General features: G+C 47.0%; 1 protein-coding gene across 1 annotated transcript in view; it reads right to left on the minus strand.

The window, feature by feature from the left end:
- Positions 1 to 1,462: 1,462 nt before the first annotated feature.
- Positions 1,463 to 26,451, minus strand: part of SCN10A (sodium voltage-gated channel alpha subunit 10) — an 84,356-nt gene continuing 59,367 nt past the window's right edge. Inside the window, 10 exon segments of the mRNA XM_037847480.1 lie at positions 1,463 to 2,679; positions 5,348 to 5,618; positions 10,787 to 10,891; positions 12,950 to 13,087; positions 13,966 to 14,019; positions 16,185 to 16,469; positions 17,583 to 17,702; positions 21,557 to 21,730; positions 23,727 to 23,881; positions 24,865 to 24,973. Coding sequence (XP_037703408.1) covers positions 1,463 to 2,679; positions 5,348 to 5,618; positions 10,787 to 10,891; positions 12,950 to 13,087; positions 13,966 to 14,019; positions 16,185 to 16,469; positions 17,583 to 17,702; positions 21,557 to 21,730; positions 23,727 to 23,881; positions 24,865 to 24,973 — 2,628 coding nt within the window.

The following is a 26,451-nucleotide window of genomic DNA, read 5'->3' on the forward strand; positions in this document are numbered from 1 at the left end:
ATGCAAAGTGGATCAGTCTCTAGCCTTTGTAACTGTATAAATGGTAAATCTTATGAAATGACTGAATATATATCCAACAAATTGATCCAATCTTTGTTTGTGTCTGGGTATGCCCCAAGAGTTAATAGAAGATCATGGCTGTCTTTAAGATCCTTATGTCCTATGTTTTAGTCATGTGAACTCTTTGTTTTCCTTCATCTCAAGATCTGCTATGTGCCTTTGGCCTGAAATACTCTCCTTTGACCACTTTAACCCCATTCACTGGAAAAATTCAATTCATATTTTGAGGCATTTTCTCCCTTGTGCTTTGAGCAGTGCCTGGCATATAATTGGTGCTTAATGCTATTTGTAGGATGAATTAAAGAAACTATTGACCACCTTTTTTTTTTTTTTATTACCTCCCAGATCATCCTTCTCAAAATGTCCCTTTTCTTTAGATTCCACTATTTATGGAGTCCTGGCCCACGGAGGAAAACCCTCCTACTTAAAATCTGACTATGAGATATGAAACAGGCTCTGGAAAGTATCCCTTTATCTACACAGCAGCAAAGACTGGCTATTATGACCTCAGAAGAGGGAGAGTTTTCCCCATCTAAATGGGGCAGAGTACCACATGAGATGCAAGGGCTATAGAGAGCATCCATTCTATCCTCCTCTCCCAGTTTTACAAGTGGGGAAACTGAGATTCAGGGGGAAAGAGTTTAGAACAAGATCAGCCAGGAAACTGTGGAGGAGTTAGGATTAGAACCTGTCTCTCCAGCTTGCAGGACAGTGCTCCCACCTGCCCCACCCAGCCTCAAACTCAAACTGCAAAATATCAGGAATCCTGAAAGGGAGGGAGAAGTGATTCATGACATGTCAGTATCATATAATTAAAAAATGAGAAGGTGTTTTCAGACATAACATTTGTCTTGACATAACTTTAAAAATATTAATTTTAATGGATATCTCAAAGGCTTTTCACTACATAGACCATGAATGTTACCCCGGGCAGGAGCAGTTGTCTGACAGCTCTCAACATGCAGTCATGCAAAATCTTGAATAGCATTGCCAATCTGTACGAGGTGTTACAGAGAGGAACACCCTGGACATTCAGCAATGTCCTTGCCATATATCCTTGGAAGAACTGGTCCTGAGACGTGTGTCTGGGTAAATGTAAGCTCTGGTCACATCCCAAATTAAAGGACGGGAATATTTTTTTTTTCTGGAAAGCGAGGGAAATTACCATCTGATATTGAAATTCAAAAGTAAAGTCACAATGGAGATGCTCTTGGTTTCCGACTCCTGTTGGTGTATGGGGGCTTCTCTAAAGGGGGCACCAACGACTGTCCCTTGACGAGGTTTGACACTGTGACCAGTGGCATGCATTGGTGAGGTGATTAGCTGGATGCCGTCTGTAGTGGGAAGGTTGTTGCAGATCAGAGGGACACATCGGAACTGGTGTGTTCATGCTGCAGTGTCCTCACTGGGGCTCTGGAACAGGCGCTTCCTTACCAGTGGCTTCATCTTCATTCTGCAGTGAGCTAGATGTGCTCAAGTGGGCTCTATTGCTAAGACCTCTAGTGACACTGTCATAGGATGGTGGAAAAGATGTTGCAGATGCAGTTTCAGATTTGTCTGGGAGCACACAATTTTCATTTGCCATGAATGCAACAAAGCCTTCATCTGGGGGTGGCACGGCTTCCTCCTCAGCCACGGGCACACCCTGGGGGTTGGAGACTGTCATGGAGCGGTGCAGCACATAGCTCCGATAGGCTTTTTGAATGACAGTGGCTGAAATGTCTTCTTGCTTCCACCGCAGGGTGGTGGCTATTGGTTCATAGGATGCTTTTGAAAGATTAGTTGCCATAAACTTCTCCTCTATATTTCCCTTCAGAGAATCCAGTTCACCAGATTCTCCCAGCACATTCTTGGTGAAGGCAAAAAGGATGTCTAAACAGTGGATCTTATCTCCCGGGACCAAAGGCAGGTCCATCTGGATTAATATATTCCGATTAGGTTTTGGGATTCTCAGGGGACCAGAGAGGGTGTCTGCAAAATCTGAAAGGGCAGAGAAGGTAATAAACTGAGTGGCCTCTGGGTCGAACTTCTCCCAGGTCTCATAGAACATGTCAAAATCATCCTCACCCAGGGGCTCGGTGCTCTCCTCCGTGGCCACATTAAAGTTTTCCAGAATTACTGCAATGTACATGTTGACCACGATGAGGAAGGAGATGATGATGTAGGTGGTGAAGAAGAGGATGCCCATGGCTGGGTTCCCACAGTTGCCCCGGGAGCCATTGCTGTTGGGCAGATTGGGGTCACAGTAGGGGGGACCCGTGTTGAGGATGGGGCTGAGGAGGCCGTCCCAGCCGGCCGACGTGGTGATCTGGAAGAGGCACAGCATGCTGTTGGCAAAGGTCTGGAAGTTGAACATGTCATCGATGCCGGCCTCCCGCTTCACGTGGGGGAAGCTAGACATGCCAAAAATAGAGTAGATGAACATGACGAGGAAGAGCAGCAGGCCAATGTTGAACAGCGCAGGCAGGGACATCATGAGGGCGAAGAGCAGTGTGCGAATCCCCTTGGCTGCTCGGATCAGCCTCAGGATGCGGCCGATCCGGGCCAGGCGGACGACTCGGAAGAGTGTTGGGGAGAAGTACTTTTCAAGTGAATGAATGACTGCAGAAAACACCAAGCCTTTAAAAGAGGGGGGGAAATGATCTAATTAGTACTTCCAGCCACAAGCCCTAATAAGGTTGGCTGTGATCGTACTTCCTCATCTCTGCTTGCTTTGAACCTCCATTTGAGCATCCCTGTTCAAGGAGTAGGGGTTCAGTAAATTTTCACTGCATAAATCCTCTCTCTCAAGTAAGTCTTGTATTTCCTACCATGGAATGTCCTCTTCTTAGTCAGCCTCCATGGTCAACATCCTATCGTCTGCAGACAAGCTCAGCTGGAAGTGATTGCACCATATTCCACATATTTCATAACAGTCCTTTGCCTGTTTCCATCTACGACACAGACCCTGCTCTTCCCCTTGAGTGTAGCCTCTTCCTCCACCCTGGTCCTGTGTTATAACGAAGGCCAGGACCCCCTATGATTCATCTCCCTATCTCCTACTGTGAAGATTAACTCAGTTCCTGGCACATGGTCCCATGGATAATTGCTCGGAGCCTGGTATTAATTATAAGGGGGCCTGAGGAATTGGGCAACTTGTTGACAGCTAAGGCAGGATGGCTTTGAAAGGCCAGCTGTCTGCATAATGGCTTCTATTTGTTTCTTTCATTTCCAGCTGTGTCTGAACACTATGTTAGAGCCTGGAGATGGGATTATCTAGGGTCAGTTACAGTCCCCTACCCCAGTGATGAACTAGGTTAGAAAGATGAAGAAGGCATACATCTCCCCGTATGAGTCTAACTTGAGGATTTTTGTAGGTTGGTCTTGGGGACCTGAGGAGGCCTACTGGGACCACCAAAATATGAGGCAAGATTTTTGGATATGAAAGAATCCAAAACCTCTCAGGACAAATGGTGAAGGGCACAGTAGCAAGCTGTCTCTCTTGGCAGGGTCCCCTTCATCCTCTTCCCCTACCTGTCCTTTGTCATATGAATACAGATGTCACAGTATTATGTTGAAAGGAGGAAGGAATTGGGAGGAAAATAATTATAATTTTGGAGCTTATAAAATCTTTGTGAAAGCCCCTCTCTTAAAGTCCAGTTTGGAACAGTCTTCCACAGTGGGGGGTATATTACGTGTCAATATAATCTAAGACTCTGCCATCCAGCTGGTCTACATCTTTATTTAAGTTGCCCCAAGACCCTACTTCAGGGAAGAATGAATCCTCATACTTGTAAAATAGATACTCAATGAATGTCTTGATGGTGGGAAGGAAGAAGGGAGAGAGGGAGGACAGAAGGGTGGACAGGTGGGCTCCTGGGACAGGCTGGTTCCCAGCTGTCTCTATGAGTGATTTATATGGGTTAAGGGGACCCCATCATAGAATTAAGTGCTTTGGGTCTATTTTTATTTCTGTATTATGAATATGGAAAGTCACATAAGCGAGCTCCCTTCTCTAATATAAAATCAAAATGACCTTTAGAATCTCTCACTTTGACAGCCAAAAAACCCAGCAGCAGCAACAAGAAAACAAAACAGAAAACAAAAACAAATTGAAAACTCCCCTAATAAATAAGCAAAACCCAAGACTGTGTTTCAGCACCAGGGTGGGAAGCTTGATTAAATGCTGTCAAGTTGTATTTAGGTGCTCTTAGCTGTTGATAGTAAATCAATGGAAAATTAAATCTACAGCTATACCCAGACATGAAAAGCAAGCAGATCGGGATATAACAGATCAGGATGTATTTATAGTGCAAAGCAAAGCTGATGGACTGGGATTTGGCCTTTGTAAGACCAAACGTCAGCTAAACCACAAGAGGTCCAGGGACGGTTTCTTGGTTGTCCATGGGAGGCAGCTAGTTCATTTGAAGAACATAGAACATAGCCTGATATAAACTCAGCTCCACCCCTTATAAACTGTTACCATGGGAAGTTCTCCCAATCTCCCTGAGGCTCAGTTTAGCATGTTTAAAATGAGGATAATCACACCTTCTTCACAGGGCTGCTGTGAGGATTCATGGAGCCAAGCCCAGTGTTCAGAACTTGGTAAGTACTCAGTGATGGTGGTGCCATTCCTCTTTTTTGCCTCTGACTCTATAAATTTTCTTTGAATACCATTGAGGCCCCAAAATACTGGACTTGTATTCACAATACTGGACTTGTAAATTACTCAACAAACCCCATGACTGGGCCTAATAGCTCTGATCTTGTGGCATTGATCCCTTAACTTTTCTATTGCTCATATTCCCCAAGGGGATGGTTTTATGTGGATTTAACTCCAGACCCTTCCCTTAAGAGTGGTTTGAAAGAGTTCGTCCTCGTATTTTCCTCCCTGCATTCGCAACTCATTTCCTTTCTCAGAAAGCCCTTTACAACTCACCTCGTACCACAGCACCCCTTCCCCTGCTTTGAAGACCACAATGAGGCCTACTGGAAACTCCATTATCTTACAGTTTTAGGTTCTCTAGAGAAGTGATTGTTTCCTGTCAGCCTCCCAGGGCTGGTGACAGGTTGTGCACACAATTGATGCCTGAAAGCACTTCCAGAGAAGCCCAGTGAAACCTCTTCCTTCCACTGAAGAGAGCAGCCCTTGTGCATTTCAAATCTGCTGCTCTTGGAAGGCAGAAAACACATGTCTCCTCCAACTTGACTTAAAAAGTTAGTTGGTTGCCCCTTTCATTTTGAGAAGAGCAGCCAAGCAACCTGTCATGGAGGCTGGGCATCCCTACCACGTGTCCTGTCCACTTACTCCCAATGGAGAGGACTACAACGATGAAGTCAAACACATTCCAGCCATTGGTGAAGTAGTAATGCCTGAGGGCAAACATCTTCATGACACACTCTCCTGTGAAGACGGCTACAAAGAACTGGTTTATTTTGTTGAGGATTTTCGTCTTTTCTTCACTCTGGTCATCAGTCTCCACCATCATGGTGATCATGTTGAGGCAGATAAGGACCATAATGATGACGTCAAAAGCTTGTCTGGTCACGATGTCAAAGACAAAGCCCTGGTACTTGTTCTGAGAAAACAAGAGATGGTGGCATCAGGGCCTCTGCGCCAACATCAACCAGGCATCTGGAAGGTTCTACCTGGATGGCTTTTAAAAGTCATATCTTTTGTCCCCCTCCCAGTCCACATCCAAACAGGAGCCAAGTCCTATCCTTACCTCTTCCAAAACACTTACTTGACTCAATCTCATTGCCCCATTTCAAATCATCATCACATCTCCCAGTCCCTTGAAGTCACCAGGGGCTCTTCCCTCCATGCTCTCCTTCCATGTGCAATATCCTTCAGTCCCCTCTCCTGGCTATCTAAAGTCTAGTAGTCTTGAGTGACCCAGCTCTCAAGAACCACTTCTGCCAGGGAGTTTTCCATATACATGTCATACCACAGTGCTCTGTCCCTTTTTTGAGCTCCCACAGTGCTTATAGCTTCAGCCTTGAGTATTAGCATTTCATATACACTTCTTCTCTTCTCTCCTAGACAATGAGCTCTTTGAGGTCTGGTCTGTGTCTTACTCAACTTTGTGTTCCTATAATGCTCTGCACATAGTAAAATTCAATAAATGTTTGCAGAGTTATTGATTTGAGCTACTTTGCTGAGGGTAAAATTTAAGTGCAGTGGTGCAACCCATTTCTGGAAATGTTCTCTCTTTATTTCTGGGGCTCTGCAGATGCCTAACGAAGGTACAAGACATGGGGTCAGGTCTTAGTTGTTAGTTTTCTTGGAGGGAGGCAGAGTGACTCAGATAACCAAGAGGTCTTTTAAATCTGGATATTTTAATGGTATTTTTAAAAAGTTTCTAGTATGACCCTCTATTTTTACCCATTATTGTTACCCTGTTAACATCTTACTTCTTTGGGAGTCCTTGATGCCAACCCCATTCTCCCACTCTCACCTTCCTCCCAAACCATTCTTCTGTGCTTTATGGAGCTCACCTGCCTTGATCTACAAACATCTCTTCTACACAATGGCTGCTTATTTTCTTCCACCCCATGTACTCCAGGATTTGGGGGTGGGCCTGAGGTCCTTTTGGTTCCCCCCATCACTTCCAGACATTTGCTCCTACTCTGAAACTTGTGTCATCTAGCAAGCCACCTTCACCTCCTTCTCATTGCTGCTGCCTACCAACCTTCTGGTCCCTTCTGGTCCCTCTGCTTCATTACTGATGAGTGTGGCACTTCGCCACACTTGGCCACTCTTTGCCATTGTCTTGGACACCTTTAATATCCTCTTGGATGACTCTTAGTCTCTCAGTTCTTTAATTAAGTCTCTAAGGACCTAGTTTTTCCTAACTTACAGAAAAACCTCTCTGAACCTCACGTCTATCTCCATTTTACTTTTCTTACCATTTGCACAACTAAATTTCTTGAAAGATTTCTATGCAATCACTGTCAACAATTCACTCCTCAACATACTCCAACATGACTTTGTCCCCATCCTGCCACTGGAATGACACATGCTAAGATCACTAATGTCCTCCATAATGCTAAATCCAATGGACATTTATTTGTCATTGGTCACCACTTTCTCCACCCCAAAGCTCTCCTTTCTTTGCTTCCATCATGCCTCACTTTCCTGGCTTTCCTACTGTTCAGGCTACTCTTTCTTAGTTTTCTTTATTCCACCTTTATACATTAGAGTTACTCAGCTCTCAGTCTGAGGCCCCATTTGCTTTTGACCCCATTCTTTCTCCCTTGGCAATCTCTTCTGCTTGTGAATTTATATGTGTGTGATTTTTGCTAATTATTTCCCTCCATCACTTGACTGTAACCTCTGTGAGAGCAGGCACTTTGTCCATTTTGTTCACTGCTCTATCCTCAGTGTTTGCATAGTGCCTGGGACATAACAGATATTCAATATGTAGCTGAATGAGTAGATGACTGGCAAGAATGTGAGGTGGGTGGGGAGAGGATGAATATATAGTTAGGAATTAGCCACCTCTCAAATAAAATTATAAAGCTAACCTACTAGGTTTGATTAATTGTTTAAATTCTGTACATCAGGCACCTACTGAATGGGCAGTATGTGCAGGGCTCTGCGTGAGTGGCTGGTAGGTAGGAGGGGAAGAACCTGTTATGATTCCCCAGGAATTCCCAGGAGGTGCAAAGTAAAGTGGGGGAGGGGGGAGGGTGAGTACTTAGACAGGAGCTGGTCATTGCTTTCTGTCTCATGTGTTTGGAGGGTGGTGGGGTTAGAGCAAAGAATGAGTTCCAAGTAAGTCTGGCTCTGTGCATAACTACTGGCTCATGTCTTTCCTGGGATGGGAGGGGGATTGCTGAGCCACTAATCCCTTTTGTTTCATCACTGAGGATGGAGGAAAAACAGAGGCCCAATTCATGGCCACATGACTTCTAATTAAACAGAGCAGATGACAGCATTGCTATGTGTCTGGGTGTTGGGTTAGCCTGAATATTCAGACACTGGGGAATGGAGCAGCTTGCTGGCTGCCTTTGCCTTAGCCCGTGGGCAGGGAACACAACTTTGCAACCCTCAAGGCTCTCAGAGATGATGAAGTGGGTGAGTGACGATGTGATATTCTATAGCCTATTATTTTCCTATAAAATAGAGTATGTGAAACCTGCTTTTAGTAATTCTTATAGCAGGAAATGTTATAGAACAAAATTTCCCAGTGTTGTAGAACCCCTTTGTCTTCATTATGGATAAAACATAAGATTTGGAACTTGGACTTCACCAGCGGTGAGGAGTGGTGAGCATGTGTGTGATGGGAGACCCCATGTGGTCCCAGGTTGGCCATGGAGGGGCACCCATGTGCCTGTGGTGCAGAACCCCTGGGCCAATGCTCTGCTTTTCTGACCAGCTGGACCTGTTGGGCTCCAAAGGGGAGAGGTGAACATTCTGTTGCCAATCATCTGGTGAAAAAGAAGCTTTGCTAGGGATGGGAACATCTCCTTGGGATTCTTTCTTGGCTCTGGACTTTGAGAAGGGCAGATGCTCAGGCTTGTGCCACTGGGTGGTGGATGCCACTGGGTGGTGGGTGCCACATTGGTGCCTGCCACATAGATTCCAGCCAGGAGCTAGGGATGGGTTAAGACCCATGGACCCTGGAAAACAGTCATGTGCAGTTGCTTCTCGGGGCCTGCATCCCTGTTGGCATCCCTAAGACTCCAAAGTCTTCTTTAAGTGTTCCAGTCTTGCCTCATCTATGCTCAGGGGAACAAAGGAAAGAGTTTTTGGCATGCTTGGACCAGGGTATTACAGGATGTCCATGTTTCTCTACTAAGGCCAGCAAAGAGTGGCTAGTAATACAGCCCCCCACCCCCACCCCAAAGGGATGGTGAATTTCAGAAACAGAGTTGGGCTCTGAGGTTTTGCTTCCCCTCCCCATGGGGATGATCTAACCCAGTGCCAACCTTGGAGGATCTTAGCTGTGGTTTAATTAGAAGAGATGGTGATTTAGTTTCAGGTCGTCCTGCTTAACTGTTCCACTCCCACTTCTACTGCAGTAACTGGAATTCCAACATTAGACCCATACCTTTCTACTAAGACAGTGCCCTCTCCAAAGTCTTTTTTTTTTTTTTTTTAAATGTAGCCCACTCTGTCCCAGGGAGATTGTTCTCCTTGAGAGGAGGTATTGGTTTATGAGAGGGGATAGGCTGGAATATTCTAGAGAGATTGAGCAGTGTGTGGTGGATGGTACTAAACATCTTCATGATTTTGCCAAGGACTGCTTCTATGTACAGGGGCTCCTTGGTGTCTGGTTCAAATGTGCACTCACAACCAGTTCAGCCACCAGTAAAGGGCAGCCAAGGACCCAGTTGCTTGCTTCTCAGTAAGTCCCCGGATCTTCTCCACAGCCCTTGACTTGACTTCTGCCTTTTGGCTACACCTTTTAACTTTGAGCCTGTTCCTGTCTATTGGACTTGTTGACAGAGGGATACTCGATGAGGCTTAAGGACTCTCATGCAGGCGTAACCAAATCCAGTTATCTTGACCTTATTGGGGTTTTTTGGAGGAAACTTCCACCCCCATGGAGGTCTGAACCTCCTGTCACTTCCCACTGTAACTCTTCCTATCAGAATTCTTTTGTGAATTAACACAATTATGACCACTGTTTCCAAGTAAAGTGTGTGAAAGGTCAGGACTTTTTTCCTCCTATAAGAGGCTTGCATGATTCTGTGCTCATGAAGTTTGGAGTAACTTATGCAAGCCCCAATCCTTGGTTTAGAAATGCTAATGCCTTGGCCAATGGAATACATCTCCCTAATTCATTCAGGGAAAGTCCTGCCCCTTTGTTGAAGGTCCTTAGGCTTTCCCCTATGTGGGGAAAGGTTAATGGGATTGTGCCATGGGTGGTGTCTGTAGTTTTCTTCATAGATGCTGCATTTTAGCCACAGAAAGGTTATACAGAGGGACAAGTTGCCAATTCCATTCACTGGAGTGGGTTGTTCAGAAAATCCTCTTAGAGGTTCAGCTGCATGTTTCTGACTTACCAGAACTCCCACCTCAAGCCTATTCATCTAGTCCCAATGGGGGTGCCATCTTGGGGCCACACTGAGATTCATTGTTTTCCATCTTCTGGCAGAGGGCTGAGAAAAATTTGGATGGTATCATGTATGGTTTGGGTTTTGCATTTAGGAGAAAAGTGCAAGTCTCTTGGTGTCTTTATGAATAAAAGATTCAAAGTGGGGTCAGGCCCTGAATTTTGGTCAATCTTTAAACTCCAGAGTGGGGTAATTTTTGGTGCCTATTGGGCCACCTGGTCATGAGCATGCCAGAGGGTGCATTTTGGCCATTTCCTTTCTGTCCATGTAGGCATGCAGTAGAATGTAGAGTGATCCCACAGAACCACTGCAGCATTGCTAGTGATTCACAACCACATAAATGTTTCATCTCAGAGCTCTAAATACCTTCACTGTAATTTAGCCCAATCTGCTTCCAGTCCTCTGCCTGAATCTTAACACTGTAGCGGAACTCAGTACTCCCCCAAACAGATTTATTTGGAACACCTATAGGAGCCATGTTCCTTCCTGAGGACCAGAGTTGCTTCTTTTAGGCTCCTCATTTCTTGGGCCTGGGAACTTTCATCACCCTCTTCCTCAAACTCAACCCAGATCTCCTTCTCCACAGACAACACTGGCCAGGTCCTCAAACAACACAGGCAGAGGCTTCCAGATTGGATTCATAGACATGCTCTGCTAAGGAAGGGGAAGTTCTGGGGCTCACCAGGGGTCTCGGGATGGGCTTCTGGGGCTTCTTGGAGCCCAGCTTCTTCATGGCGTTGTAGTACTTCTTCTGCTCCTCGGTCATGAAGATGTCCTGGCCCCCTAAGTGCAGGAGAGGACATCACATGCTGCTGTTACTAAAGCAACAGGAACCCCTAGGGATACCTGGAGGCAGAACACCATGAAGGGGAAGGACCATTTGAACTGTCTCCCCTCCTCTGCAGAAAGGCATGCCAAGGCCACGGCCAGGGAGTGTCCTGCCCAGGTGCCATGGCTGGTGACAGAGGGGGTGGTACTGAGCCCCGTCTCTGGCTCCCTGCCTGGGTCTCTGAAGCAAAGCCTGCTTTTCTTCCCCAGGAACCCAGAAATGCTGCCTATGCAGAAGGTAGGAAGGTGCTGGGAACACGATTCAAGGAGAAGGTACGTATTAATTCAGATCTGGGCCTCAAATCTAGCCTGCTCATTTCAGTCAAATCCATTGGGTTTTTAGGGTCCTGCAAGGGACGAGAGCTTCCCTCAGGGCCTTCTGGAGCATAGGCTCAGAAAACCCAGCTCTTGACCCCCTTCTGGAGAGGAGGCGCCGAGGACAGTTATTGCCGTTATTCAGGTCCTTGGTCTCAGTGGGACCCTTAATTGGTTGTCTTCAGTGAACAGGCCCTGCTAGTTGCACTGTCCTCTGCTGTTATAGTGCCAGAGACTCCACCATGGAACATGCTTTCTTCCCAGAGGATTGGGTGTTAGTTTTCTTTAGGGACTCTGTGGGTCCCCGTCACTCAACCCCTAACTGTCACTCCCTGACATAATCTGAAAGCCACTCATTTCAATGGCATGTGTGTAAATTAGCCACTGCAAATCCTGGAAAATGGGCTGAGATCTGCGGGGCTTGAGAGAAGGTTTTAGAAAATTTGTGGGCACAAAGGGCTTCCTGGGGAGGGGTGTCTCAGAGGGGGCAGGGGCAGTGGGTTGGAGAGCAGTGAGTGGGGCCACGCAGAAGTCTGGGCAAAGAGTCAGGGGAGGTAGTTTTTCATCCCAAGATGATCACTGGCTCATCTCACTCTATCACCTGACATGGCCTGTTCCCTCTCTGGGCCTCAGTTTCCTTATCTGTAAGATGTGAGGAATGATCTCAAAGCCCTCTGGGGTGCCCTTGGGGCTCTCACACACCTGTTCTGCTTGTTTCTCATCCCTGGAACCCTGGCAGAGGACTTCCTGCAGGTGACATGCCTGGCCCACTGGATATATACCCTAAATTATAATAGTTGCACTTAGTATTTAGGCTGGTGCTGTGCTCAGCCCTACACTAGGGACTCTTTGTACAGGGTTTTGTTTATGTTTCACTACAACCCTGTAAGTAGCTACTTATTAATCCCATTGAATGGATGAAAAAACTGAGGCTCAGAGAGGTTTAAAAAAATGCCAGCATCACCCATCCAACAAGCAGTTGAGTCAGGAATGGAAAACTGGACTTGTATGATGGTAAAACCAATGCTGTGCTACTTATATATTACTTATCCATGTGGCCCTTTTTTCCTCTGGGATCTTGGGTTACAGAAATCGATAATGGTGCCCTATCTACCTCACAGAGCTATGGAGAGTATGAAATGAAAGGATAGTATTAAAGTATTTTATAAATTGAACACCCTTATATTTATATTAAAATATGAGGGATTATCTGAGATTGAGGTCCTATTAATCAGAGTCAGTTCCCATGGGGGCAAGAGCCTTCCTCACTTATCCCAAGGAGGATTGGGATTTGGCCAATGCTGGGGCCCTGGTGCCTCCTTGAGGGCCCTGACTCAGTGCTCTGGGCGGGGGTCGGGGGCCCAAACAGAGGCAGCAAGTGCTACAGCCCTTTCTGTCCCCATTGAGATTTCCCAAGAGGTCACCTGGGACACCCCCAATACACGTGGTTCCAGCTGGGAAGAACATGGAGCCCTGGGAAGGAAGATGGGAACCCAGGGGGTGGGATGCTGATATGGAGAGAAGCCCAATTCTCCCAGCAGCAGCCCCAGACACCAAAGGTTAGCATTGGTACGAAAGGCCCAAATCAGGCTCCCTGTCAGGCATGAAGGGCTGTGAGCAACACTGGGTGAGGCAAGGGCCGGGCAGGGGACAGGAAGTAGAAGATTCATCACTACAGCAGAAACACCCAAATCCCACTTATCTTTTTCTTCTGTTGATTGAAGTTGTCAATTATGACCCCAACAAAGAGATTCAGTGTGAAGAAGCCGCCGAAAATGATGAAGATGACGAAATACAGGTACATGTACAAATTTTCCTCCCACTTGGGCTGCATGTCCACCTGTGGCCAGATGAGGTGGGGGGTGGGGAGGAGGGTGGGTGCCACAGTTTGGGTTCACCTAAAAAGCCAACTCTGAGACAAGGGTTTGGGTGCAGGTAGTTTATTTGGAAGGTGTGCCAGGAAGTGGGGAGGCTATGCAGGGACAGGAGAAAGCTAATAGAGGGGTTGTTATTGAGAAGGTCCTCACTGTGGCAACAGTGCTCAGTCCTGCTGGAGCCTTCTGATGAACCGCACCACCAAGAGAAAGGGGAGCCCGAGTATTTATTCAAAGATTCCCAAAACTTATGATGAGGGTTGATATTTGGGACATTAAATCCCCCACCCTTGGGAGAGCGGCTGCTGAGCAAGCTCTTGAGTGCTGAAGAAAAACTTCAGACAAAGAATCAGAAACGCAGCATGCGAGGAAACTACCACAGCTGCCAACGAACTCAGGTGAGCTGAGGGGACATGGGCAGGGCATGGACAGCACCTGCTACAGCAGGAAAAGGTCTTTCCCCAGTAGCGTCTCCTCCACTTGCCTCTTGTGATAGTGTCTGGAATTCTATCTCATTCCTTCAGACTCCCATTTATTCAAGCAACACCTCTTCCCTCCCTTGCCCAGAGAGTGGCCTCACAGATACACAGTCCTTTAGAGGTTGTGTGATACTTTCCTCAGTGGTAAGCAGGGGTGGGGTCTGAGGAAGCTGGGAGTGTGCATGGAAGGCTGGCTTAAATATCCAACAGAGGGCCAGCTGGATACTGCTCCAGGAAGGGATAATGGGAGTCTGCTGGGCGATTACCTCTTTTGGTATCAAAGCTGCATTGCATTTCAAATACAGACTAATGTGGGCAGGAGAGGACAGAGTGGGAGGGAGAAGGAACAGTGACCTGAGACTCACCTCTTGGGAATCAACAGCTGCATACATGATATCCATCCAGCCTTTGAAGGTTGCCTGGAAACAGAGGCCACTCATTACCTGCCCATCAAGCTACATTGGACCCTTCCCAAGTCATGGTGGACCCATGAAAGAGAAGGCAGGCTGTAGAGCTGAGGAGCCATGAGGAAGAAAGGGCCTGGACAGAAAGGGAAAAGGAAAGGGTCCCACTTCCAGGGTGACTGGACTACTCTCAACGATCATTTAAATTAATTAGACATACAGCTGTTTCAGAACGGAGTGCCATTAAAGACATGGAACCTTCCAGAATGTGGCATGGGCTGGGTCCTTTGACATCTGGGTTCTAGTTCCACACTGCTGTGAGGCTGCTCTGTGTCCACTATTGAGGCATTTTGCTTCTTGGGGTTGCCATTTCCTCAACCACTTTCCCATCTCATGCACATGCTGTAAGAATGGGATGTTTCCCATCTGGAAAATGGGGAAGTTTAGAATAGAAGTCCTCCACATCCCTGTCCAGTATTAGCATCTATGAGGCCTGGGAACTAAGTGTGATGGTTAAGTTCATGTGTCATCTTGGTTAGGTTATGGTGTCCATTTGTTTGGTCAAGCAGGTACTGGCCTGACAGTTAACTGTGAGGATATTTCATGGATTTAAATCAGTCAGTTGATTGCGTCTATGGCTGGTGTACAATCTACAAAGGAGATTGCCTTCCAAAATGAGAGAAGTCTCATCCAATCAGCTGAAGGCCTTAAAGGGAGAACTGATGATTTCAGCAGTCAAAAAGAAGAATTTCTATCTCTACCTCAGCCAGCCAGCTGGGGAATTCTCCTGGGGAATTCACTGAAACCTTCATTGAAGTTCTCAACTTGCATCCTGCCTTATGGAATTTGGACTTGCCAATCCCCACGGTTGCAAGAGCCAGTGCCTATAATAAATCTCATAATATTTACCTATATATACATATATCTCCTGTCAGTTCTGTTTCCCTGAAGAACCCTGACTAATACGCTGGGTGTGCCCCTAGTATGGAAAAGCTATGAATGATGCCTCAGTGCTTGCATTCCCAGGCCTGTTTTGGCACTTGATGGGCTGTTCTGATTCACTTATTCATTTGTTTTTTCCCATACAACATAAGCCCCTGGAGCCAGTTCTGACATGTCTCCCAGGCTGTGCACAGTGCATGGCACACCATAGATACTCAGGGATTATTTGTTGAATGAATGCATGAACAAATGATGGGATGCAGGGAACTCATGGGTAACTGCATGACAGATGTATAAGTGATTATATAAATTCTTGATTGAATGGAGGACTGAATGAACAAGTAGATGCAAGAGATGAATGAATAAATAAATGAATGTCTTAATGTGTTTGATTATCATCATCACCAACATCATCTGTCAACATAATAGACCTGGAACATAATTCGTTACCTTCTGTGGTGGTTTGGAGATTTGCACCCCAGAAAAACATGTTCTTAAACTTAATCCATTCCTTGTAAAAGGACATTTTGATGAGGTTACTTCAAATAAGTTATGGCCCAGCTATATCACGATGGGTCTTAATTGTATTACTGAAGGCCTTATAGGGGAGGTTACAAAGAGAGAAAGCCACAAGGAGCAGCCAGATACTGAAAATCAACAGAACCCAAAGAGACAGAAGAAGCCAAGAACATGCGCATTGCCATGTGACAGAAAAGCCAAGACCCAAGGATTGCTGGCAGCCAGCCCCAGAATGCCACAGTCTTCTGGGTGAAAGCATCACTTTGATGATGCCTTGATTTGGGACTTCTCCTAGGCTCAAAACCATGAACCAATAAATTCCCATTGTTTAAGCCAACCCATTGCATGGCATTTGCTTTAGCAGCTAGAAAACTAAAACATCATCTAAGAGATGACTAATAGAAGACTGAACACATGGCTATATCATGTCTGTTTTGTACAGGTTGTATGTTCTAAGTCATCACCTGATACAACCCCATGGCAAGCTCTTCCCTTTGTTCTATTAGTCTATACTTTTCTAATTGCATCACTGTGAGACCAAACTCATTAGTAAGGCCCTCAGGCATCACAGAGTGGTCTGTAGGAATAGGGAAGGACCTCAGCTCACATTAAATTCTACGACTTGCAAAGTCTCTACACAGCATCTTCTGGGAGACCCCCAGACCCCTCCATTTCATCCAATAGCCAGGGGAGGAGTCATGGTTGATCTCAGGACTCACCACCTGCAGAAGTGCAAGGTAACCCATTGCAACGTTGTCAAAGTTGACCTTCATGTTCACCCAGAAGAAGGTGCCAGTGTAGTTTTGATGCTGACAGTCAGATTTGTTATTCACAATAGACAAGGGCACAAGAGGAAAATCTTCATTGGTGGTGTTGACACATCTCCAAAACTTCCCTGCAAAGAAGTTCACACCCATGATGCTGAAGATGAGCCAGAAGATGAGGCAGACGAGGAGGACGTTCATGATGGATGGGATGGCGCCCACCAAGGCATCCACTACCACCTGGGGGGAAATGAAAAAAGACCTGGAGCCCCACAAATGCCTCATCCCTCCCTTATGGTTCTTACTTCTTTCTACATTCACTTATGCTGGTTCATGGGCCAGTGACTTTTGGAGACAGCAAGAGTATTGGGTTAATTAGTACAATAATTCAGACTCAGAAGTTTAAGAGATACTGTGCAGCTGAAGATAATTTATACCTTCTTCCCTAAATCTCATTCTAGGGAGGTTTAATGTGGTTCCTCAGGATTCAGGAGTTGGATGAGTTTACAAGCACACACATACACATTTTTTTTTTTTTTTTTGCTTGTGAAAACAAAAGCTCGCAAAGGAACTTGAAAGAGAATTAGGATTCTGCAGCACCATCAAAGTCAGAAGGGAAGTGAGGACCCAGAGCCATCCTTTGGGGGTGAGGCTGTGGCGCTCTGGGTCAGCGGTGTGGAGGGCATTAACATGGTGCAGGAACAAAACCTCACTTGCTACACTTGGAGGGTTTTGAAAATGTGAGGAAGGGAAGGGGGTTAAATTAGACAAGACCCAGGCCTGTGAGCCATCCATCCTGGGCAAGGCAGTGAGGGCAAGATGGAGGCTAACAGTGATGAAAAAGGAAAGGGATGGATTGAAAGGGGAAAGATCCACAGGACCTGGTGACTGCCTTGGGTAAGAGAGACAATGCTCTCCGGTGGGTGGTGGCTGAGGTGCTGAGCTGAGTTCCTGGAAGCAAGGTGGTATACTATATTTAAATGGAGTGTTAGAGGAAAGTGAAGGATTTGGGGTGTTTTGGAGATGTTGGCAATAAGGACAAGAGGCAGGGTTGGGAGACGGAGATGAGATGACTGTGGAGCCATGAATCAGGATTACTTAACTAAGAGCAGGGGGCAGTGAGGTCTGAGCCCTGGTGGATGTAATATTTAGGGGTGAGAAGGGACAGGAACACAAATGAACTTGAAAGAGAATTAGGATTCTGCAGCACCATCAAAGTCAGAAGGGAAGTGGGAACCCAGAGCCATCCTGTGTGGAGCTCTGGGTCAGCAGTGTGGAGGGCATTAAAGGGGGTAGGGTTACAAATGCTGCAGGGCAGAGTAGTTTTGAGATGGGTCAGAGCTGTGGTCTTACCCGCATGCCTTCAAATCGAGATAGAGCCCGCAGCGGCCGCAGGGCACGGAGGGTCCGAAGGGCTTTGATGGATTCCATATCTGACTCCAGGATCTTCGCTATGAGGCTTGTCAGTGAGATCTAAGTACAGGCAGGGTGCAAAAGCATCACCCCAGGGTTCTAAGAAAACCCCTCTCACTCTTCTACTCTGACTGAGCCATGGTTCTGGCTCCATATTACCCTAAGCTCCAACGAGAGCTCTAGAGAGAGTTCAGACTCTTCCTTTTCTCAAAGATTTCATTCATCACTTTTCTGAACCCCTGGGTTAGAAAGCCTCATTCTCCCACATTGCCACTGCCTAGTGTGTATGTAGTAAAACTCCCAGTATATTAAATCAACTTTTCCTTTTTCCTTTAGGAGCACCAGGCCCCAATGGTCTTGAAACTTTGGTTGACTTTCAGAGACTTCAGTAGAGCATATCCCTTTATGGGGGTTATGTTGAAAATCTATTTTGAGGAATATAAACTTATCTCAATTGTATTTGCCCAGAAAAGTAGGGTAGACAGAGTCCCAGACTGGGGAGGGGCGAGTTCCCTCTAAACATAGATTCTTTGTAATTTTGGATCAGTGCCCAGCTAGTCCAGGCCACACATTTGCTCATGGTAAAATGAGGGAGTCAGATGAAGAGAATTCCAAGGTCCATAGAGCCCTGCAGGTCTTCAGAGTGACTGGCATGTGTCCATCAGATTTAGCTTTGACAGGTAATTTAAGATATAATGACCAAGTTGTGGGCCCCTGTTAGTCTGTCATGTTTTTTGCTTTGTGTCCAAGTGCTGTAAAGAACACAAACTGACATGGAAAAATGGTCACAATTTTTGGGAACTTTGAAGTGTGAGGGTGACACCATATGCTTAGGCTTGAATTTGCTGGAGACTGAGACACAAAACTGTGAGACTCCAGCTGCACCCTAAACCGTGGGCTGAATTAAGGCCTAGCTTATTCTGGCAGCTAGGTGGGGATGCACACAGGAACTTCAGAACAGAAAGGATTTACACTAGGGTGCTAGAGCCTCAAACAATGCTCATTCTCTGAATGGGTGGCTTATTCCACCAGGACAAAGAGCAGGAAGGGAAAGGACCCTTCATCCATGTGATGCTCCAGTCACCAGCAGGTGGCACCCAGTGTCATGCTTGGGCCCTGTTCAACCTTTTGCTCCTCCTGGGAAGGGCCCTGTGTGGAAACTCTGCAGCTGGGGCAGTCAGGTACCAGGGCCTCTGTAGCAAAGCCCTCCCACCCAAGACCAGCCCTACCCCCACTGTGCAGGCCACTAGCCTCCCAATTGGTATCTGGGCTGCAGCATTGCATCCATTCCATCCATTCTCCTCTACAAATCTGATTATGATTTAGTTTCCCTCTTATTTTCAACTTCCACTGGTATATTATCACCCTCAGGATAAACTCCAGACTCCTTAGCCTAGATTGGAAGGCTACAACCCACCTTTCCAGTTACATTCTATCCAAACAAATTGTTCACTGAGCACGTTGTGTCTGTACCTTTACTCAGGGTCATTCTTTAAGATTGGCCTCTCCCAGTCCTCTTTGCACCTGTTGAGCACCTGATCATTTCTAAGCCCTAATCTAAGGCACCTCCTATATGAAAACTTCCCAACCACTCTTATCCCCTTAGTGGAAGGAGGCTCATAGCTCTGTGTCCTCAAGAAACTAAATGTCTCCAACAGTGCTAACCACACCCCTTCCGCTTATAATATGTTTACTCCTCTGCGTGTGTCTTATCTGCTGGAAGATTGAAGTGTAAGCTTCTGGAGATAGGGAGTACTTATTTCATTCTTTTGTCTTTCCCAGAGCACTTCACAAGAGAATCCTTTATTCACAGGTTGTCAATAAACATTTGATAAATAGAAGAAAGAACAAAAAGCATGTTGGGAAAAATGGAAGGAAGGAATGGAGGAAGGAGGAACAGCTGGATGGAAGGTTGAAGGAAGGGTTGGATAGAAAGATGGATTGAGGATAGAATGATGGAGAGGATCAATAATTGAATAAAAGAATGGGAGAAAGAAAGCAAGGAAGAAAGGAAAAAGTATGGAAGAATGGAACAGTGGACAGACGGCTGGATAAAATGACTGATGGATGAACAAAGGAGAATTGGATAGAAAATGGAAGAGATGAATGAATGGATGGATGAATGGATGGATGGGTGGATGAATGGAAGGAAAAATGGATGAATGGAAAAATGGGTGTAAGAAAGGAAGGATATTTGGATGGACTAAAGAAAGAATGAAAATATGGAATAATGAATGGACAGAAGGATGCTTGGATAGGAGATACATGCATGGATGAATAGGCTAGATGACTGTATAGAAGGATGAGTCAAAAGATAGAAGGATAGAAGGGGATGGATGGAAGGAAGATTAGGATGGATGGATAGCATAATGGAAGAGGAATAGAAGAATTGGGATGGATATATGGAAGGAGGAAAGGACTGATGGAGATGAATAGATGGAAGAATGAAGATGGATAGATGTTTTGAAGGAAGGATAAAGGAAAAATGAATGGTTGGATAGACAGAAAGAGGGATGGATGGATGGACGATGGAAGGAAGAATTAAAACAAGGATAGATGGAATGAGTGGGTGACTATCTAAGGACATCAGGACAGAAACTAATGAGACCTATATAGACAGAAGTGTCTGTGCTCCTAACAGAGGTGGGAAGACAGAATAAAACAGTTTCCCTTAATTAATGAATAATCATGTTATATGCACAAAATTATCACCTGTCGCTCACATTTCAGGCCTCACAGCTAATCCTTGTGATAGAGAGGCCTGATGCTGGTAGCACATTGGCATCAGGAAATAAGAGAATGGAGTGCACAGGCCTGCTGTGGAGGACCTGCCAACACAGGGGGCTGGACAGAATGTTCTGTACTGGATCCCCTCCAGTTTCAGGAGGCAGGCACCAAACACAGACACATTTCTGAGCACCTCCAATGTGCAGACCTTGGTGCTGGTGGCTGCTGGAGGAAGGGGGGCACAGAAGAACACAGCCCCTGTCTCACCCTGCCTGCAGGAACCTTCAGTTGTGCAGCAGTAGTGAATAAACAACTCAGCCCTGAGCAAAGCCTAGAGGGTAATGGCTTAGACACAGAGAGAGAGCAATGTAGTGGTTAGGAGCAGGGAGAGATCATTCTTGGTTTTGGTGAAGGGGGATAGGAAGGCTCTCAGGAGGTTTTATAGCAAATGGTCTCCTCACAGCTCTGAGGAATCACAAGTCTAGTGTGTTGGAGGCCCTTGGTAAATTCCCTAATGCAGGGGTTAGTGGGCGCAGGTTACATGTGTGTCTGAACACATTAGCTCTAGCTCCTCACCTCTCCAGAGGGACCCTCTGTCACTTTCAGTGCCACTGTGGAGGAACCAGTCAGGTAAGCTCAGTGGTTCTCAACCCTGGAGCACCGTGGAAATGCCTGGGGAGCTTGTACGAAATACTGATGCCTGGGTCCCACCCAAGACCAGTGAGATGAGAATCTCTGGGAAGGGTGGTGTCAGTTCATTGTAATTCTAAGAGCTCCCCAGGTGATACTAAAGTGCAGTGAGGATTCGGGAACACTGAGTCAGCAGGTTGGCAGATTCTCTGTGGTCCAGAAGCCCTGTTAGTGCATGCAAGGCCATAAGACCCGGGAGAGCTTTATATTTCATCTTGCTTTGGATGGAAAATACAGAGGGCAGTGAGTGGTTGTCCTGATGGAGGCTGAAGAACTGAGGACTCACCTAAGGGTCACCATTGTGTCACAGTCACGTACTTCCTGGATCTTACCGTTCACAGGTATGCAGGGCTATTCTCAGACTCCTTGCTAAGTGTGCAAAACTTTTCTTGGGAGTAGCCTTTGAGGGCCACTCCAAAAAGCCTCCTTTGAACTACCTGCAGCCATCACTTAGAGTTGTGGACCCAAACCCCATATGTGCCCACTGAGCCACTCACGTTCACAATGAGGAAGTCCAGCCAGCACCAGGCATTGGTGAAGTAATTTTTGAGGCCATAGGCCACCCACTTGAGCAGCATCTCGAAGACAAATATAAACGTGAACATCCTGTCAGTGTACTCCAGCAAGGCTTTCACCGTGGGCTTCTGGTCAAGGTAGTAGTCTTCAAAGGCCTAGGAGGAAAGAAACAGAATGGTAGGCTGTCTGGACACAGCCAACTGGCCCCCAGCCCCTGGGTGTGGCCTGGTAACTGGCTTGCCCACATCATTTTTTTCCTCTCTGCCCTGGGGTGTTAAAGGTGGGATAGTGGAGGAGGCACTTGTGAGATGTAAACCATGACTTCCTCAGAGCCATTGGGGCACACAGCTCTGCTTATGCTTTGCAGGGGAGCTGAATGCAAGTGAAAAAGGGAACCTTCTCGAATTGGATTTTGGAAATGAACCAAAGAGATGCTAACGGTAACTTGGTTTAAAAATAAAAGCATCCAATGATACTCACAGGCAGTTCACAAAAATGAAAGTGAGAATCGCCACCAACCCTCTGAGAAAGAATGTTCTAGCTCACTGGTAATCAAGGAAATTCAAATTAAAAGAAGATGCCATGTGTCTTTTCTTTTATCGGATTGGTGAAAATGAAAAAGATAGAGGTAAAAACAATGTTGTGTGGCTGAGGGGAAGCTGCTATTCTCATATATGAGTGGTGGGAGTGAAAACCAGCTGTCTTTTGGGAACTCAATTTGGTAATATGACTCAAAGGCTTTAGAAACCTACCTTCAAGAATTTATCCTAAGGACCTGCAGAGGATGCTGTGGTTGCCCCACCCAGATCCTCTTCAAGGGGCCAGGATGCCCAGCTGCATGAGCACTGGCTGCTAACAGCCCCTGGATGCCCCCTTCCCCTTCTCCTGAGAACCTCCCCGAGCTGAAGGGAGCTGCCTCTGCCTTGGGAAATGATTAGGAGGTTAAATCCTCCTCTTGGGGGCAACACACAGCAGTGACTCGCTGACATATGAGGGTGTAAAAGGCTGACCTCTTAGCCTCAAGATGGGACAACTCTTGGGGCCCTTCAGGCTTCAGGCTGAGGCTGAATTTTATCTGAACCCACATCCTTTCCTAGCTCCTCTCCCTGTTCTAGCCTGCTTCCCCCACAGGCTTCCCCTGAGTGCATTCCCTCAATAAACTGCTTCAGATTCTGCTTCTACGACTGGACCTAAGAAAATAATCCATTGCTTCCTAAGGAGTATACACAAAGATGCTCATTGCATATAAAAGTAAACATAGGGATTGATTAAATAAATTATGACATATTCATATAACAGAATACATTGCAGCCATTAAATGAGATAGTATGAGAATATTTCCTGAGAAAATGTAATGCTTTACAAAATGCATAAATGTGGGTTCATTTTTGTAATGTTTTTGGGTTACATACATAAGAAAGATGGGAAAGAGGTACGCCAAAATGTTTTCAAAGTGAGCTTCTGAGAGATGGAAAAATGGATGATTTTTTTTCCTTAGCATTTTTCTTCAATTTCCAAGTTTTTTTTTTTTTTTTGCACTTTACTTCATCAGATTAAAACTTGTATTATTTTTTTAAAAATAAAAGCATAACGTACAAAGTAAAAGCATAAAGAAGACTAAATTTGGAGCAAGCCTGTTCTGTGCCTTGGGGATGGAGATGGGAAGGGGAGAGCTTCTGGGGTGGGGCTGGACTGGAGCAGCTGTTGCAGGGTCTGAGATCCCTGCTGGGAATGGGGGTGGGGGGCGTGGAGGCAGGCAGAGGAGGGAGAAGAGAAGGAGCAAGGGAAGGCAGGGAAGAGAAATGAGGAGAGAAGGTCCTTGGGGACAGATGTGCCTCAATGAGTTCAGGAGGTGAGCTAGTCCACAGCGGATGTGGCATTATTTTTATCAAGGAGGAAAGGAAGGAGAGAAGGGCGTGTGTGGAGAAAGCACAGCCCAGCCTTCTCTTGCCCTGAGTTTGGCCTCTGCACCCACTGCTGCACCTAGATGGCTGGAGCCAAGGTGGACAACCTCTTCCAGCTGCAGGGTGGGGGCTCTCAGCTCAGGAGTCAGCAGAGCCCATGGCTGCAGTTCCAGAGTCTTTGATTGTGGGAGAGCCCACCTGGAGGGCTTTGTGGCAGGGTGCCCACTCCGGCCCTACTCCCCCTTACCAGAGACCCACTGCTGAGCAGGATCATGAAGATGATGAAGCTCTCAAACCAGCTGTGCTCCACGATGTGGTAGCAGGTCTTGCGCACCTGCCAGCCCACATCCCAGGGAAACTTGGTGGTTCTGACCTTGCAGCAGGGACAGCGGTGCATGCAGCCTGTGGGGAGAGGTGCTGATGGTGGGTGACATCCCGCTGGGCAAGGAGGGGCATTTCTGTGCCAGCCCTGCAGGGAAACCACCCTGCTGGGAAAGCCACTCTCCACCCACCCCTTTGGAAAAGAAATCTTTCCTGGAATATGAGAGAAGATGGGTCCCTTCCAGATGGTCTCTCATTCCTGCCTTTTGGGTGCTTTCCCCCTCATCAGTCTTGCCCGCTCTGATGTCCTTGCCAACCATCCTCCTTCCTACAGATGGTGCCAGTGGTCTCTGTCCTCCTGACCACCCATCCCCTGGCTTTCTGGAAGCTTCATGAGCTGAGTAGCAGGGGTCTGGTGGCATCTGATGGGCTCACAGTGGACGACGGGTCATCGCGTGGCTGAAATGGGGCCTGGGTCTGCCAGCCCAGCCTAGGGGTCAAGTGGACCCGGAAACTCAGTGAAGTGGGTTTTATTTTGTTGCTTTTGTTTTTTAAATTATTGAGATCACACAATAGGAACTATTTGTTCATTCACCGTGTAAATATTTATTGAGAACATATCATGCGCCTCACTGTTCTAGACATTGAGGAAAGAATAAGATATGGGCTCTGCCTTTAAGAGTTACATGAAAGAGTGAGGGAAACATACACGCTGAGACCCTCCTCTGAGCCCTTTATCCCCCAAATCAAGAGCTTTTATGTTGGTGGTTACCTTTTTCCCTTTTCAGCCTCAAGGGGGCTGGTTTATAACAGTGAGGTGTTTTTTGAGGACATAATGAAGGCACATCCCAGTTTTCCTGTTTGCCTTATCTGAGAAGGTGTGGGATGGAGGGCTGGCCCCCTCGAGTCCGGGAGTGGGGCGGTGAGGGGCCAGTCTCCTCTGTCTCCTGCAGGGCCAGGGCGTGGGGCCCAGAGGCGGCCTGGCGAGTGTTGGTCCACCTGGATTCTGCCCCAACTCACGCCAATGTGAGGTCTGCGGCCCCCTCCTCCCTGGCCCCCCTGACCTTCTGTGAAGCAGTCGTCTGGTTCGTCAAGGTCAGGAATCCCCAGGATCTCTTCTGGATCCTGGCAGTCCACGGTGCTGCCTTCCGAGGCGCTAGTGTCATCCACTCCCTGCGGGATGGAAGCCCGGGGCGTGAACTCGGCTGTCCGAGGGGCCCAGCGACTGCACGTGGTGACTGAGGTCTGATGGGGGACCGTGGGCTCCGAGGTGCAGGGAGAGCCCCTCGGGGCCTGGGAGCCATCGCTCAGCCCACCGAGGATGGCGCCTGGCCAGCTGAGGCCCGGAACACTGACGCTCTCTGAGGTCCCCAGAGGCTTTAGCTGTGAGAGGCTCGAAACCTCCAGGCCCCTGATGGACAGCTGGCGATGGCCCCGAGACACGGTAATTACACCCATAAAGACTCTCAGCATTCCCTGGGCTTGAATATTTAATCATGGAGCAGTGCTGCGGGAGGGGGGGCCCTGCTGCCCTCCCGGCAGTGCCAGGCCTATAATGCCTCCAGATGAATTCAATTAGGAGTCGAGGCTGCTCTCCTATGGGTAAACCCGATAGCCTGGCTAATGGACCCAAATGGTGGGGTGGGCCCCATCTGTCCTCGTCAGGCCCCGCCCTGCCTGGCCGGGATCATGGACAAAACAAAACCAACACTAACACCCATCGAGGAGAGAAAACTAGCCAGGGGAGTCCTTAGAAAGCGTAGAAGGAAACATGATGCCCACAGAGAGAATCTGACAACTCTCACCCAAGAATCAAGGGGCTGGTGCTCACCCAGAGCCCCTGAGTCCCATCTCGGCCCACCCTCTTATCTTACCCTGCAGTAGTCAGCTTGCCCAGGGGCACCCCGCCAGTGGCTGACATTCCTGAAGCTGAAGGGCTTGATAACTTTGGGGATGGAGCATGTCTTCCTTATCTTTGCCTAGCCCCATGCCTGTCACATAGTCAGCTCTCAGTGGCTAGGTGTCAAATTAAATTCTTGAATTTAATACAGCGGTGTTAAAGATGCTAAATTTTTATAGCCACCTCTTTCTCTAGAACTTGTTTTCTTTAAAGCTTTGGAAGTGAAACCACCAAGTTTATTTTTACTTCTTCTAAGACGTTCATAAACCCTGCAGCTTCTCCCTGCTCAGTCTCTGTAAGGTTGTCAGTACACTACTCAGCTCGATTCAGCCTCTCCCAGCACCCATCTGATTTTGGCTGCAGTAAAGGATGTGGACAAAAGAAAGCGGGGGAGAGTCACAAGGAAGACTTCTTACCCCAGCAACTCTGACATTTATCTGCTGCCTCTGAAAGATACTTTCTTTGTGCATTGTCTTTTGTTTCCTTTTGTCTTGGCTGTCATTTTCTGGGCACTTTACTCTGTTTCAGGCAGGAGCTAAACAGTTGACAAGGAGCATCTCATTTAAGGTTCAGAATAATTCTACAAAGTAGGTGTTATCATTCAGTTTTGTAGATGTAGGGACTGAGGCTCAGAAGGGGTTAAGGAACTGGATCGAGGCCCCACTGCTTGGTAAAGACTCACTGTCCTCTTATTTCTACACTTAGCCTGGGGTGAGGTTGTGGCAATGGTGTGGTGTGAGTTGAAATTGTG

Source organism: Choloepus didactylus, chromosome 1 (assembly GCF_015220235.1).
Source record: "Choloepus didactylus isolate mChoDid1 chromosome 1, mChoDid1.pri, whole genome shotgun sequence".
In the NCBI taxonomy this organism is placed as follows: domain Eukaryota; kingdom Metazoa; phylum Chordata; class Mammalia; order Pilosa; family Megalonychidae; genus Choloepus; species Choloepus didactylus.